The following is a 17755-nucleotide window of genomic DNA, read 5'->3' as shown; positions in this document are numbered from 1 at the left end:
ATATTGATATGTTATAATTTTTAAATAATATTATTAATAATTTCTTATAAGTTATTTATTTTCAATATTGTTAAGTTAATTTGTTTTAATATCAAAATTATTAATTTTCCATTTTTAAATCTTTGCTCTATTTTAATGAATTAATTTAATTACTTTTATTATTTTTAAAAAATATAAATTTAATTTGATAAATTTTTGAAAAGTGTTTCAAATGGAGAGTATCATATGTCAAAAATTATAATATAAACATGACTATTTATTTATTTATTTTGTAAATTATATATATACAAACATAATCAAAATTTAGTAATATATATATATATATAAAGATATAAGATTCAAACATTTGATGTTTTTTGTTGAAGTAAAAACAAGTATCCAAAGCAGAATCAAAGTGAGGGTTGAAATGCTGTTCCTTGTATTTGGATTACAATCTAAATATAAGTAACAACATTCAAAAAGTCTATGGATATTTGCACTTGATTGAAGACCACTTTTACCATGGAGAAATAAGCAAGATACCGTATTGACTACTAAAAGGAAGAGACGGCCTTGTTGAAGTGTCATTTTCCTATATGTACTTTGTGAAAGAACTGGATGCAGGCAAATTTCAAGTCCCAACGCATCCCCCGTTCCTTCCCAATTCTTTCCTTTACGCATTTCATCATTATTTTATTATCATTTGCAACGCCTCCCCATCTCTCTCAGCATGTCTGTTCCTTCTACTCTTTTTTTCTTCTTATAAACTGTTGTTGTTTTTGGGGATCTCGGTCAACAACAATATTTGGAAACCCTTGAGTTAAGAACACTAATGTTCAATAAAGGGGATCTGTGTGAACAGTACATGAATCGGGTTCCTGACCTTACTCTGCAAATTAGCCCTCCCAATCCTGCTCCTTCCACAGCTTGCACCGGGAATTCTTCCTTTGATATTTGGCGCAGAAACTATGCCCTAAATTCACTTACTTATGGTTCCCAAGTAGACACCCAGCTTTCCTTAGCAAATCCTGCAAGCAGTGCCTCACAGATTGATAGCCCTTCCCCAAACTACTTCCCAACTACCTATGATGATCAAACCAGGCACAGAAATCTTCTCAAGTGTGGCCAAAATGGTGGTCAACTAAGTAATATAAACCATGGAATTTCATTGCTTGATGTTCCGGGACCGAAACCCACCGAGGGGATTCCAGGATACAGTAACACTATGTCGCTCCCCTTTTTGAGCTCCGATAGTTTTGTAGATATGGATCCTGATAAGTTAGAATTTTATTCTTCCTCGGCAGCTTCGGTGTTGCACTCAGCCGATGCTTGTAGAAGAGCAAGTGAAGCAGCTAGGTTTAATGGGATTTCACTGGAGAAGCTTAGGCCCCAGTTTCATCATCACTACGCCCAACATGGGCCGGCAATGGGTAGCTCCAGATTTATACCTAAATTACAAAGTAGCAAAAGGAATACAAGAACACCCAGGATGCGTTGGACCAGCTCTCTTCATGCTCGTTTTGTTCGTGCTGTAGAGCTTCTTGGTGGTCATGAAAGTAATTCAAACACATCTCTTTAATTATCTTTTGCTTTTTCTGGGGGTATGGGGGTGATCGATCTAGTTAGGGATGAATCTCTTGTTTTGTTGAGTTAAAAGGTTTTAATTTGAGGGCTAATTTGATGAGGCTTGTGTGATGTTTGATAGGAGCAACTCCCAAGTCAGTGTTAGAGCTAATGGATGTGAAAGATCTAACCCTCTCCCATGTTAAAAGCCATTTACAGGTGCGTACGGCTACCTATCTGAACGTTCAAACTCCCAAAACTTTCCCTTTGCTTTCTTCTTTTGGTCTGATATACACTACCGCATACACAAGAATCTAAGACCCATTGCTCACCCTCATCACCATCGATGTATGCCCGATTTGTACGTAGGGTGTGGTAAATAGCAAGGTTTTCAGAACTTGAATCATGATGGAATTAGTTAGATCATCAATTCATTAGTTAAATCGATTTGATCGGTTAAATCGATTCACACGATTCAATTAAATAAATTATTCAAAAATTTATTAAAAAAATTAATTTAATTTATTCTTACTAATTCGCGAGATAACCAATTTAATGCTTCCATTCAAATTAATACTTTAACCAATTCTTAATCTAATCATTTCGGTCTAATTCAATTAACCGTAATCATGAAAATAATAGGTAAATGAGATACTAAAGTTTTTTAGAAAGTAAATTTAGCTTGGTCATTGTAGAATTTTAAACTCAAGCAACTATAGTTTTTAAATAATTAAATTTAATTATTTTAATATGTGAAACTTTTTCTGTTTTTACACTATATTTATTATTTTAATTAAAATCTCAATTACCTTGAATAATCAAGTTTAAAACTAAATATAAGAGTTTGGGATTATTTTTATTGGGATAAATCTTAAAGTTATATATAAATTTTGATTTAATCTGTAATTTAATATATGAATTTTAATTCAGTGTAATTACACATATTAAATTTTAATTGTAATTCAAATGAAATCATGAAACTTTAATTTTGATTTAATTATATGTATTTAAAGAAATAAATACATTAATTTATTTTATATTAAACAAATATAATTATTTCCGTATGCAATATATAAAAATAAAATAATATTATATCAATAATGATGATAATAATTTGTAAGAACTGAATCAAATTAAAAATTTCATATATAAAATTATTCAAAATCAAAATTCACATATAAAATTACACATTAAACTAAAATTTATGATAATTTTGAAATTTTGTGAGAAGGACTATTATTAGCCTATTGGGTGGACATCCCTATTTATGTCTTCCTACAATATTTATATATCATACAATAAAATTGAAATTATTGAAAATATTAATATTCAAATATATTCAAATACATTTTTTAATTTAAAAATTTGAATTTAGGTTGAGAGTTGAAGTGCGTTATTCTCTTATTTAAATGTTGGAGAGAGATTATGAATAATTCTAGGCATTGAATTAAAAACAAAAACTATGTTAATTTCAATATATTTATATTATAAAAGATTTAAAATATTTGTATATTTTATAAAAGGTAACCAAATGGAACTTCTATAGTTTGATTTTATCGCAAATCCAACTTAGACTACAAGCGTATAATTCAATGTAAGTCACATCAAATTTGGAATGATAAACTTTCAATCTAACTCCACGTTTAAACTCGATACTAGACTTACTTTTCGGTTTAAATAAACATAAGGATAAATTATCAAAATAGTCACTTTTGTTTATCTCAGGTCATATTTTAGTTACTTATGTTTGAAATGTTACGTTTTAGTTACTTACATTATCGTATTGTAACATTTTAATCACTGAGCGTTAATTATCGTTAGCAGTGTAACGGTAAAACTGATGTGACACGTTAAATCATCATTTTAAATGAAAATTTTAGGTTAAATTATACAATCAGTTCTTATATTTTTTTCGTTTTGAGTAATTTAATTTTTTTTTCTTTTATGTTCTTTGAACTTTTTTTCTTTATTTTCCATTCTCTTCTACTTTTCTCTCTATTTTCCTCACTTCTCCATATATTTTAACGTAGTTTTTTTATGTTTTCCATTGGTTAAAACTTATCCTTTTTTTTTGTTTTCCACTTTTTTTCTTTTATGTTATTTTTCTACGTTAAAAGAGATAGAGAAGGGAGGAAAATAGAAGGAGAAACAGAAGAGAATGAAAAATAAAGAAAAAAAGAAAATTAAAAGAACATAAAGTAAAAAAATAATTTCTCAAAACGAAAAAAAATATCAGGACCAATTGTAGAATTTAACCTTTTTTTTTTTGAAATGATAATTTAACGTGTCACGTCAGTTTACCGTTACATTGTTAATGATAATTAACGACTCAGTAACTAAAATATTACAACACGTTTCAAAACATAATATTTTAAGTATAAATGATTAAAATGTAACTTGAGGTAAACAAAAGTAATTATTTTAATAAATTATCCTAAATATAAAATATGTTAATATTAATTTAGGGTTGACCCATGCATTAACACGTCTGTTGAAAAATTATTTTGATCGAAAAAAGTTTCAGCCGAAACCGTTGGCGGGCACAAAAGCCGACGAAAGCAATGAATGAATGAACAGTTGAGTCTATTTTGTGGTAACGGATGATTGAATAATAAGAGAAAGAAAAGTAGCATCATTTGTCAATTATACACAGCACTTACTGGACCTTACCAAACGTCAAAATCCCACTAACACAACCATCTGACTACTTGGAGATGTTACTATTAATTAATCAAACAAATACAGGGTTTCCTTTAATCTTTTTTGCCTTCATTTGCAGATGTATAGGACTGTGAAGAGCAGTGACAAACCTGCAAGTTCCTCAGGTAATTCGCATTGTTTTGACCTAGTTACTTTACTTTAATCCCCCAGACACATTTTAAACTTATAAACATTGTCTCCCCTTCTACCTCACCCTCTTCCAACTGTTCTTGCATACATTCTTTTCACATAATACTAGCTATATGCAGATGACATTCATGTAATCTATAGGTCCAGTAAACAGTGTATATACAATGTATATATGAGATTGGGCGGATTTTTGGTACAATACATATACACACATTAATGGTACATTGAATCATTGGGGCATAGGGTAAAGAACCCTAACTTTAATATACTTGACAAACTCATTGCCACCACGCTGGTGTTTTAATTTTTGTCTGGATGTGGATCTATTATCCCTTTGTTAAAATGGTGTACAGAAAAAATTAGAAATGGGGTGGAGTGTGCAGAAGAAGACTGTTTGGGTGTTAGCAGAAATACAGTGAGTGGAAACGATAAGTGTTCAGAGAAGCAGGGATCAACATCTACAAATTTGAGCATACAACATGATTATGATGAAAATAATAATTCCATTCATCGATGGACTAACTCCTCAAGGCAAGTCTCTCTCCTTTTTTTTTTTCATCTTATTTATTTATTTATTGATAACATCCCTTTTGTTCTTTGTTTTTATTCTATAAAATTAAGATATTTTAATGTCTGTTTTATAATTTATAAATACTATTTTTTTATTTCATAACTACTATTTTTAACGATATTTGTCCAAATTCAAATATTAATATAATATTTTTATCATTACACGTAACACTTGTTGGTATTATGAATTATAAATTAAAATTTATTTTAAAAAGTATAAATAATTATTTTAACAACTAATAAAAATTTTAATATGTATAAGCACATCATTTTACATACTAACAATACATAAAATATAAAATCATAAAAATACTACTACTTCCCATATTTCTTTTCATATTTATTATAACGAAAATAAAGAAGGAAAAATAAGCTAGGTAGGGTTTCTGTTATGACAGCTTTTGCTTTTATTAACCTTTAATTCATCCTTTTAAATTTTTATCCCATCCACGTGATTCATGAAAGGTGATATCCTAAACTGCTTTACCTTTCATTTTTTTCAATCTCGTTTAGATTATATATATATTTAATAAAATATTTAAAATTATTCATAATTTCTTCTCAATACATAAATAAAAATTTAATGCGATTCAACGTATTTAAACACATATCTATCTAAATTGACAATAATATACATGTAAATTAAACTAAAATTTAATCGACCACAGTTTAAAAATCAAATTAAATAGTTAAAAATCAGGAAAAAATCAAATTAAATAGTGTTTTTTCTTTTTAAGATAGTTAAATGGTTTTGAACTATCCGAATTTAAAGCCATTCTTTATTGCCAAGGAAAAAAAAAACATTAATTGGTATGTTTAAGGCGAAGAAAAAGATCCCAGAGTCTTAAATGCAGAAATTAAATTACAGAGAAACAGTGAAACTCAGTGATAGGGTAGCTATTCCTTTGGCAACGGTAGGTAGTAGATCTCAGTCAGATAGACTCTCTCTGCTCCATAGTTTTATGAGGTTTGCACTGTTACTTTTTTGTGGGGTTTTTTCTGTCACCACTTGTTAAATTACATGCACACACTCCTACTTCGGGTTAATTAGCAAAAAAGCCCTTTTTAAAAGCTAATTAATAAATTAGCTCGGTTTTCTCAAAATGTTTAGGGGATATAGAAAATGCATATTGAGAAAAATACTTTCTACAAAACACATTTTTTTAAACACATCAACTCTTTTGGTTAGCTTATCAAATAATAGTGATTTAATCCTTTACTCTCAAGTTCGAGTCTTTTTCTAACTGCATTTGTATTTTTATTTCATTTTATTAAATTTTTTAATTAATAAATATATTATTTTCAAGTTTTTTTATTTTTAATTTATCTTTTAATTAATAACTCTTTTACTAATATAAATAAAATAATAAATATATAATTATATAATAAAATATATATTTATATATATATCATTATGTTAAATTTTTTTAATTAATAACTCCTCTATTTATATAAATAAATTAATAATTATATAATTATATAAAATATTTTATTATTTACCATTATGCTAAATATATATATTTTTATAATTTTCACAATGAAAAATTAATTGGACTGTTAAATTTTGAAGTCCATGTTATACTTCATAAATATTCAAAAAATATATTAAAGATTATTTAAAATCAACAAATTTCAAATGAATTTATAAAAATTTAAAATAATTATATATGTTAACAATGAAGTACATATAAATTGTCACATGGATTAATAATTAATAATATTAAAATTTCTAACAGTTGAATAAGAATTTTCTAAAAAGAAAACAATTTACCTAAGCTTTGAAAATTGAAGACCAAATAATAATTAAAGTGATAAAATAAATAAACATTAGGGATTAAATTTAGAATTGTGCCAAAATAGAAATAAAGCTTTTTCTTCAATGAATTGAATATAAAAAAGACGAAAACAGTTGGTGCTTGTTATTGTTCGTATATTTTGGTTTCTTCTTCTTTCCCTTTAAAGTGAATTTTGGTCATTCAAGGAGCCATTGGTAAATTCCTATAATCTATACTTACTAGATAAAAGGAAGGCACACATGGCATCAGCTTCCTGCGCATTCTTTCCTTTTTAACATAAGTGAAAATGTTAAATTTCAACTTTATTCTTAAATTTAAAATTTAATTTTTATACTATGGTTTATTTTTATTTGTTATAATGTTGTTGGTTAGACCAAATAATTAATATTTTACGTGTTTATACATAATTTGATCACCCTAAAAATATTAGAGACTGACACATTTTTTGTTTGCCTTGTTAAATTTTAGTTTTGGCCCATATATTGGGCTAAAACTTAAATTGAATCCATATACTTCAAATATTTTTACATAATTTGATATCTCTACTTTTTGTTAACTGTTTCAATTACATTGTTGGCGTCATTTTAGGATTAAATCACTATTTGGAGGCCTAAATTTGGAAACAACTCTCACACTGAGGCCTAAACTTTTTTTATTTCAAGTTAGTTCCTAAATTTGATAATTGTTCCAATATTAGGGCCTGAACTAGGCAATCATTTCTATGTTGGGACTTGAATTTTAGGGTTTTTAAGAAAATGTTAGGGACTAACTTGGACAAAAAAAAAGGTTTAGGCTGCAATATAGAGTAGTTGCCAAGTTTAGACCCCAAAAAGTGATTTAACCCATTTTAGAACGACAAACTTAAAGGAAGAATATTAACTATGGTAACAAGTAGGCCTAAACTATTAATTTTGAAAAGTATGACTAAATTCTTAAAATTAATAAAAGTAACGAGATTAAATATCAAATATATGAAGTGTATAAAGACTTAAAACACGTTTTAATCTTTAAATATTTACTCTCTAATTTTGCACAAACAAATAATTAACCCAATACTAAGCATACTATACCATACTAGTTTGTATTTATATTGATAGCTTTGTAAACTACTAAACTCAAGCCCTTCACTTTGCAAAATTAAGAAAGTAAAATACTTGGGAAAGAGACGGATATTTACACTTTAGGTTTAGGGTTTAAACCCTACTACACTTTGTTTTTAGTGGATACGTGTGGCGTCCTCGCATGTATGTTGATGGCCCAGCACTCCACAGAGAGCTGACTGGCTGCACTAATTCAGGGCTTCTACCGGTGAATAGATTTCAAACATGTACTTCATATATGGTGGGTGACTATTGATCACATTTCAAATTACTACTTCAAGTGCTATATATTACACCGTTTCTCACTCCATAATGCTAGAGTTGACCTTGAGTTCTGGTCGTCCATGAGCGGCTAGTGACGAGCCTGCTGCTAGGTCTTCCCTGTCGAAACCATTTTTACCATTATGTTAGTTCACTCCGTGAAGGACAACTGTGATACGTAAAAGATGTTGAAATAAGATTAATGAAGGGAGAAAATAAGTATTTATTTCGAAAATATTCATGACTCAATGTGGCTACGATGGATGTTGTTCTTCACTTATTCCAAGAAAGACGTAGTTTTGATTGAATGTTGAGCAAAAATTGCTAGAACGAAAATAAGACGTAGTTTAGTTCACTCCTCTCAACTCAATTTAGTGTATTTGTTGATTGAAAATAAGCAGCTAATATTATTGAAAATAACTGATAAATTATGTGTAAATTTTGGTGCAGTAGAGGAGTTGGGTTGTCGAGTTGGAGGAATCCAGATGAGTGCAGACCACAAACTCCATCATCATCTTAATCTGGAACACAGTTTGATGTAAGTGCTCATTAAAAAAAAAAGAAAAAAAGCTGACGATGATCCAGTCCAATTAATCAAAACATTTGATTAGCAGCTTATTCTAAATATATGCATGCATGAGTATATCATTATTAGGTTAACTTGGCAGAAACATAAGCCTAACTCGTGACCAGCTGTTCATCCTACAACTTCATTGATAAAATATATTTGAAAAAGACAATAGGAAAAGAATGAGAGAGTAATTTATTTAACCTGCAAAAGTCAAGCCTTCATCTCTCACTGTCGTTCTTCAGCCTAGCAATTAATAAAAGGAGTAAAAGTAGTGTTAAAAGCTATCTCCCAGGAGAATATAGGTGTTGCTTTGTTGTTTCTGCAACATGTTGAATATGACTCAACATCTTTTTCTTCCTTTCATTCATTCAGATATGAAGTAAATAATCTTAAAACAATGCAGGGAAGCAGTTTATCTCAACAAATCTTGAGGGTGTCAAGCGTAGAGCTCCATAACCCAAGCTTGCACTTCAGCTTAGGAAAACAGACGACAGACTAAGTTAGGAAGGTTAATTATGGTTAATGGATTATGGGCAAACAATTTCTGGATATATATATATATATATATATATAATATATAGAGAGAGAATTACATCTTTTCATGCAAGTCGCTTGCACACTATTACTCTGTGTGTCTATATATGGTTTTAGGGTTGGGGCTAAAGCTGAAGTTGTTGCTGGTGAACGTCATTCAATCGATTATTGTGATTCAAGTTAAGTCTCTAACAATTTAATTTATTATATAGATTTGTAATTCATTCACTGCCATTAAATGATAATTGGTGAACGAAATATTTTATATGAAAATATATATATTTATGTTATTTGAATTTGTTAATTTTGTATTGCTTTGTAAAATAATTTTTTATTTTATTTAAAATATTATATACAAGTGCCAAATGATAAAAATATCTTTACAATAATATTAATTACCCTCTAAAATAAGGGTAAATTAATAATTTCAGGACTGAGTTGATATTGATAACTTATTACACCAATACAATAACGAACCATATTATATATAATAGAGATAAAAGATACTTTACCAATACTAGCTTTTTATTAAAAGATATTATTTTAGATATAATTATATTTTAAGAAATAATTTTATTTATGGGTTGAGAGGGGCTATAAATAGTTCTAAACATTGTGTCGAAAAGAACAAATATAATCAGAACCTATAATAAGATTGTTAAAAAAATTTTAATTTAAAAATTTACATTAACAAGAGTGAATAATTTTAATCATTAAAAGTGGATAGTTTGAATAGGTTGTTTTGAGGAATGGATAAATTTAAAAAAAAAAAAGCATATAACATGTATAGAAAAATATTAGTTTGCATGTTACGTGTATTATATGTTTTAAAGTTTTTAAATAATATATTTTATTATTTTTAAAACATGTATATTTTCTAATTAAATGAGAGCTCTCTAATTTAAAATAAAAAAGTGGGTTAAGGAATAGGATAAAATAACTTTTCATTTGAATATGAGTCAAAATTTCACCTAAAAGAATTATTACTAATATTTTATTACCTTTGACATAATATTTCACAACACAATGGTAAACAACATTCACAATTATGTAAATATTATTAAAATCAAATAATAATAAAACTATCGAATATCAAATAATAATAACTAAACATCTCAAATAATAATAAAATCACATTTTTATAGAACAAAACCTATTAAATAATGCAAAATATAATTTTTCTGGTAATTTTTAGATGTTTTCAATGAAAATATCTTGCTAATGCTTATAGTTTTATTGATATATAACTGTAACACTAATTAAGTGATAATTATTATAAAATAATAAGTGTAATTTAATATGGATTCAAGTCTAATTAAGTGATAATAACTACTACATTTATAATGAAAGCATTATTAACAAATAAATTTATACATTATGGATTAGATTACCAATATATTGATATTATTATATATATATATATATAATGAGGATGGATCCACTTACACCAATGTAAAATTTAAGTAGTTTTATACTCTTTCGTAACTTTTTATATGATTAATAATAACCAACATCGTATTTCATGCTCCATTCATGTAGATCATGTATGTTAAGTAGACCTGATAATGGTCGAAGGCCGACCCGAAAAGTGGGAGAGCTTGGGCAAAAATAGAGGCCCAAAAAATAGAATTGGGCAAAAAAATGTGGCCTATTTTTGAAATAAGCTAGGCTTTAGGTAAGCTTTTTTTGGCCCAAATCCGATGCAGCCCGAATTTGCAAAAAAATTGCTGTTGTTTTTTTTGTTATTTTTCCATTGTTTTACTGTCATTTCGCTATTATATTGCTACTATTTTATTATTTGAATATTGTATAACTCTTGTTTTATTGTTAATTTTGTTACTATTTTAGAGGCATTTTGTTTGTTAAGTTGCACATATATTAGTGTTATTTAAGTATAAATATTTTTTAATTTATTTTTAATTTGTTGGGAAACATTTATTTAAATGTTTTTAGTGTATGTGATGTATTATATTTTTTAAAAAGTTTAATATGTGCGGGTCAGGCTCAGGTTTTAGCATTTTTATCCAGGTCGGGCTAGAGTAAAATTTTAGGCCCATTTTTCGGGTCGATCTTAGAAAATGGGCCTAAAATTATGTTAAGGCCCAGCCCATGACATGAATTAAAATTTTCTAACTATTCATTTTACGTAAAAAAATTCAATGGTTAAGTATATACTAATATATACAATATTTTAAATCAATATGTTAATGATCGATCAATTTCAAAATATACATGCATAAAAAGTACAGATATCTTGATAAATTCAACAGTTGGTTTGTTAAAATACTAACCATATAAAAATTATGGAAGGTGTAAAACCAATTATGTTGTGCATTGGTATAAGTAGATTCCTCCTCATATATAAATTAATCTCACACATTTGATTTTTATTAATTGTAAAAATAAATTTTAACATTATTAATTACTATCATATTTAAAATAAATTCATATTTATATATAAAATTATATTTATTTAATTAAAAACTTAAATTTTTATTATTTTTAATTTATCTATTTATATTCAATGATTTTATAGATTAGTTTTATTAATTAATAATATATTATGTTATTTTTCATGTAAAAATTTTAAAAGATATAACCAAATTAATTAATTTCACATTAATATACTACCATATCAATTAATATTCAATTAATATTACTTTTATTATTATCACATAATAATTTAATAATATAATTAATAATAAAAGTATTCTGATCAGTTTAAAATATTTCTAAACTCATACTTTTATGTATACTATAAATATAGATTATAGATGATATGAGAGAGTTTCACTTATAACAAGACAAAACTTGAATAACAACACAACTAGCACGACTCGAACTCAAGCCACATTAGATGTAGTAAACACCATTAATGATCAAGCCATCGCATGGGATCCAATGGTTGAAAGTTTTTATATAAACCAAGTAGAAATTTTTTATTTATTCCAAATTTAACATAATTTATGTTAATAGCACATTAATTGTGACCAGGGGGGAAAAGCCTCCCAACTATGTATGTACCCTACGCATGCATTCTCTCTCACATTCACACAACTGCAGTTTAAAGAGCTTTAACATGGTTCACCTAATCAACTATGCAATCACTTTCGATTCTACCAATCTTCCACGAATACACCAATCCGACACAAAAGGAACTGGATTCACTGAAACATCATTATAACATATTTACACACACAACTACACTTACGATATCTAATTGTTTGGTCCCAAAAGAGAGAGAAGAAAAGTTCTGTAGTGGCCCGATGTGTCTGAGTGAACTGCATCGTTCAAGGTCTTTTTATATTTCCTCAGGTACTCGGCTTTTATATACTGCATATCGATCTCGGTTCGTGTCACAATTATCCTAATAAGTGTAGTGTCGTCAGTTCCCAGACCTTTCATTGCCTTATGCAGTGCCTACATGGTTTCATAAAGTAATAAGATCTCCAAACAAGCATTTATGGCAACAAGCATTATATAATTCCCAGAAGAAACGTTACAGCAAAGTTTTCTAAAACCATATTACTCGACCAACAAAACCAAGCTCATCTCTGGACAAGAACGGAATCAGCGACATGACAATATCCAACAGTAAAAAATAAAAAAGTTTAAGGAAGAGTGCATGATATAAATCACAACACATTTCGTGAAACGGATTCTCAAGGGTCTTTTTACCTTGGAATCATATTTTGTTTTGACAATTGTGTTAAACACCTACAGTCCATGTTCATACAAACACACATCCACCAGCATTCTACAAAAAAAGATGCAATTCCCATCCTTATCTACAAAGCTACGGCCAGTCATATTATTTGGCTCATCATACACCATCATTAAAACTGAATGCAGCACAGGAAACAAATTGCTATAACCTTAATGAACAAAAACTATATATACCTTAGCAAAGTACTTTGCAGGATTCTCTGAGCATTGTAAAATAGTCAAGAGACCACGCTCAAACTTCCCAGATGTTTCGCTCTTCACTGCCTGCAAAAGTTTCAATTTCGTAAATCATCACAACAAGAATTTAAATAAAAGAGATAAGAAGACAAGGAAAATTAACCTTTTTCAAGGAACCTCCATACATGTCATGATAAGCAGCGCTAATAGCTGCTAGCTGTGCCCTACTTCTTTCACTAAATATGCGGATAAAGGTTTTCTCATCAGTTCCCAATCTCTTCTCCCCTGCTTTATAGAGGGCCTTTGCATCCTTCATAGCCATCTCTCTATCAACTTCAAGACCTTCGTAACGGGAGGTGCTTACATATGCAAGCAAAAGCTATACACAGTATGTTTAAATCGCAATATCAGTCGCTTTTATATTTTCTTCCTAAGAGTTGGTGGAATTGATAACAATTCTTTTTATTTTCCCAAATGGAGGGAAAGATGAACAGGAAGTTGCCAGTGACATGTTTTTGACCTGACTTTTGTAAGCAATCTACAAAAACGGGGACTCTATTAATCAAGACCAAGGGCTACTTGAGGATATTTAAGCAAATACTGTCATTCTTTACGACAACATGTCCCTGTAATTGAGATTGGCTCTGAAGTCTTAGCATGCTAAAGAAGATTACAATAAGAACCAAGTATTTCCCCACTATGTAGGGTCAGCTATATCAATCATATTCACCACTATGCCCCTTCCATCCATAAAAGTGAAGACTGTTTCAATAGTTTCTATCCGGGTTGTTTTTTGTCTTACTCTCCTCATATGTATCAAGTTGATAAGCCATATACGACATAAAGGAAAGGGTAAATTGACCAAAAATTGAGAAACGAAGCAAAAAAGGTATTTTGGAAACTTTTAGACCCTTACCATGAATAAGAGTACCAAGGTAATGGAAGAACAATAAATCTAGAGGAAATGCTTGTTAAAAAAGAGAGTGCATTTCAATGTTACCAAAATAGGGCACCAAGGATGCTCAGCATACCAAGATCAGTATTCAGAAAGTGTACCTTTTTGTGATCACCTGAGGTGTGTCTTTCAATATCTTGCTCAAGAAAAACCCCAAACTTCGCTTGGTAATTTTGTTTAATTAATTGAATCTGTGATGGTGTGCGAGAACAAATAACTTCAGTTGCAGCATCAAGATTTGTCAAATCTGGTAAAAGTGCCTGCCTAATGACTATTGCATCACGTCCTGCAGGATCATGCATCCATAGCAAGACAGCCGTCTGAAAGGTTAAAGACAGGGTTCAAGGTGAAATTCCAGCACATTCACGTACACAATGTGCACAAATATATAGATACATACACACATACATACCATTTCTTACAATTTATAATACAAAGACTAGAGGGAAAAAAATACAAAGACTGGTACCTCCAATTTTCCACGAAGCTCCGAAACAAGTCGTTTGAGAAGGTCTTCAGAATACATTGCGCTATACTCATGTTGAATTAAAGAACGCTGAGTTGCATCTCGATGGGCAAGAATATTGACCACTGCTGCAGTATCGCATCCCAGCCCTAGAAGGAAAAAGTAGAACAGGAAAAATATGAAAAAGAAACATTCTTTTCACCCTTTTGGTTGTTTTTTCTCCACATATTAATGTAAAAGCTTGATGCTAAAGTCACAACTGATACTTTCCAAAAGGAAACGAGTATATAAGTGAAGCCATAACTTGGAGGTTTTGCATCAACTAAGAAAATTAAAGCATTATAGCAAAATTTCGTCACACAGAGATACACAGAACAAATCAAACAGTCCATAAGAAACAAACAAATTCTTAAGCTAAAATATCAAAGGGTTTTAACCTTCTTCAAAGATACACAATACTGAAGTTACCCAACGAACATGCTTATATCATAGATTAATAAATCATACTGCTTGTAAGCTGAAAATCAGAAGATTGATAAACGAGGAGCATGCTTTCATTTTTATTTGACAGTGAGCCATTCAACAACAATCTACATAATAAAGTTAGCGGAAGAAGCATAACAATAGATAAGAACTTAGCACATGAAGGAGTTAAAGTTTAACTTGGAAAAACTTAAATGTCATATCTTGAAAATTAAAAGAACAATTTGATTTTATTTAAGAGGAATCCAAGCATATAAGGACGAATAACATACAAGTCAGCAGTAAAGGTTTGTAACATGATAAATCATAAACCTTCAAGAAAATTTTAAATGGAAAACCGTTGCTCAGACACACAATTAAAACTCAAGGTCTAATCCCTCTACTTGATGAAAACTAAAAAGTTAATCTCTTTAATTTATTAGAATTTGGTCTTCATACATTACAAAAACTGAGAAATTAGTCTGATTGGCTAATATGCCAATCCTTCTCGTTAAATCACTAATTGAAAATCAACGATTCTGCCACTAACAACTAGACTACCTTGTTAATTTTCTAACAAATTAAAGTAAATGGACTAACAATCAATTTTTGTAAAGTAAAGGGATGAAATTCAGAATTGGACGGAAACTCAATATTCTTATTTTTTTTAAATATTCTTAAATATTTAAAAGGGCAGAAGAGAATTTCAAATTTACAAATAAATTCTTATACTTATTTCAGATTCACTAAGATACGACAAATCCATGATTTTGAAAATCATATTTGCATATGCTTTATCATACAATTTATGCTAAATTTGGAATCTGAATCCCAATCCAAGTTTGCAATCAGCAATCAAAAGTAAACTCCATAAGAAATTAATGAAGACAATGTTTTCTTTTGAAAAGGAAAATGCTGTAGAAAATGTCAATAATCATGAATTAAGAAAAAAAAAACTAATAATAATGAAATTTTTCAGGAAAAGGGAGGGAAAGGAGGAGGAGGTGGAGAGAAAAATGAGAAAGAAAAGGAAGGAAAAAAACAAGGGTACCCTTGAAAGCACGGTAAAGCTGAATAGCATCGTCTCTAGGAGATGTAAGAACCGGCGAAAGGCTTAAAGTCGACATTTGCAAAAACCTCAAAACCAACAGTCAACTGTTTCAGATTTGGTGTTTGAAATTAAAGTTTGAACTTCCTACAAGCTCCTGCTCCTCCTCTGCAACAAATAATCGTCACCCAGCGACACCTAGCGGTAGCCTAACACGGCACGAGTTAAGTTAACCACTGTCCTTTTCCCATGTGTTCTTTTACTACATCAGAGTTTTATTTCGTATATATTTATTGTCGCTTTTTTCGTGTCTACCAAATGTCTCTGTTCTGATCAATTAAATTTGGGGTAAACTATAGGCTTGTGTAAGGTCGTGGATCAAGGTTGCTAGCACCTTTTCTTTCACTTTTTAGCTTAGTAATTAATAATTATTAAATATGAATTATTTAATTGATTTCATTAAAGTTAACATGGGACATAAAATAAATTTTAAAATTTAAAAGGAGATAAAATTAATTAATTTTAATATTATAGTATCAAATAGATTGATGGTATTAATGTATAAAAAAATTTTAATAATTTATTTTGATGTTTTGAAATTTATATTTTCAATATTAAAAATAATAAATTTAGAATTTTGGTTGTGAGATAAATAAGCACAATTTGACAATTTTAGTATAGTATTTTAATTTTTATTGCTTTTTACTTTAACCCTTGATTTCTTTTACCCAATCAATACTTAAAAATATTTATTGGGTAATCGAATAAAAGCAACCTAAAGTTGACTGACTAATATGAAAATATAAACATAATGTGACGTATATAATTAATCATCGTTAGAGAGTTAATGCTTGGGTGACTAAAATGAAAGCACCCTAAAAGTCAAGTGACCAATAAATAGTTTAATCTTAATTTTTTATTTAATTTTATAAGTAAGATTAAAAAATTGTTATGCATTTTAAATTGGTATCTTAAAAACAAAAAATTAAATAAATGAAATATATAATTCTTGATACAAAGAGGTGGCGTGGAGAATATGATGGTGGAAATCGAAGGTTGTTCACCTAGAAGTGCAAAGAGCAATAAAATGTTGAAGGAGAGATAAGGTTAAGATGAGTAGAGAAGAAGAGTGATCGAGAGAAGGCAAAGAGAGGGTCGGGATGATTTGATGGTGGAAGGGCCAATTTGCCTCTCTCAAGATTTGGTAAAGCATGTGATTGCATTGAATTCCTCAATTAATCTCTCTATTAATCATTGTAAGATTTGTAAATGACTCATTTAAATAGTTTTTCTATCAAAATAGTTATAAACAGAATTAAATCGGTTTTTTTTTTTTACAAAAATCAAGTCGTAGGACTCTATTTAGGTTTTTTTAATTATAGGAAAATAAAAATTATAGTTGAAAACAAAGCTAACTTCTATCTTGAAGTTGTCATTTGAGTATAATTGTTGAATATTTATATTATTTAGTTAAAAGAAATTATTTTAATGCCCTTTCGCATTTAAAATAAATTATATTATTTGAGGGTATTTTAGTCTTTTATTAAAAATCAATAAAAATATGCGTATGATGAGATTCAAACCTATGTTAATTGGAATAGTGAAACCTTAAATTTATCACTTAACTAAATTTTATTTTACCATTTTTATACACTATATTTTATTATACACTTTATTATCTCCATCAATTGTGTATA

General features: G+C 28.9%; 2 protein-coding genes and 1 long non-coding RNA gene across 3 annotated transcripts in view; 1 reads left to right on the top strand and 2 right to left on the bottom strand.

Annotated features, from left to right (window-relative positions):
• Nucleotides 1-17755, bottom strand: part of LOC128280399 (uncharacterized) — a 53549-nt gene that overhangs the window by 31530 nt on the left and 4264 nt on the right. The gene's annotated exons all lie outside the window — the stretch shown is intronic.
• On the top strand, nucleotides 573-9528 carry LOC108456353 (transcription repressor KAN1-like). Its single transcript, XM_017754947.2, has 6 exons — nucleotides 573-1535; nucleotides 1685-1761; nucleotides 4322-4367; nucleotides 4746-4923; nucleotides 8570-8657; nucleotides 9094-9528. Exons 1-5 carry the CDS (start codon nucleotides 812-814, stop codon nucleotides 8637-8639), a joined length of 1095 nt encoding a protein of 364 aa, XP_017610436.1. The 5' UTR covers nucleotides 573-811; the 3' UTR covers nucleotides 8640-8657; nucleotides 9094-9528.
• LOC108454692 (annexin D5-like) lies at nucleotides 12137-16448 on the bottom strand. The gene is made up of 6 exons (XM_017753232.2): nucleotides 16062-16448; nucleotides 14552-14697; nucleotides 14184-14402; nucleotides 13291-13506; nucleotides 13125-13214; nucleotides 12137-12644 (listed from the first exon to the last, which is right to left on the bottom strand). Exons 1-6 carry the CDS (start codon nucleotides 16135-16137, stop codon nucleotides 12441-12443), a joined length of 951 nt encoding a protein of 316 aa, XP_017608721.1. The 5' UTR covers nucleotides 16138-16448; the 3' UTR covers nucleotides 12137-12440.

Source organism: Gossypium arboreum, chromosome 9 (assembly GCF_025698485.1).
Source record: "Gossypium arboreum isolate Shixiya-1 chromosome 9, ASM2569848v2, whole genome shotgun sequence".
NCBI lineage: Eukaryota > Viridiplantae > Streptophyta > Magnoliopsida > Malvales > Malvaceae > Gossypium > Gossypium arboreum.
The sequence above is the reverse complement of the archived record's forward strand: the minus strand, read 5'-3'. Positions and strand labels throughout refer to the sequence as shown.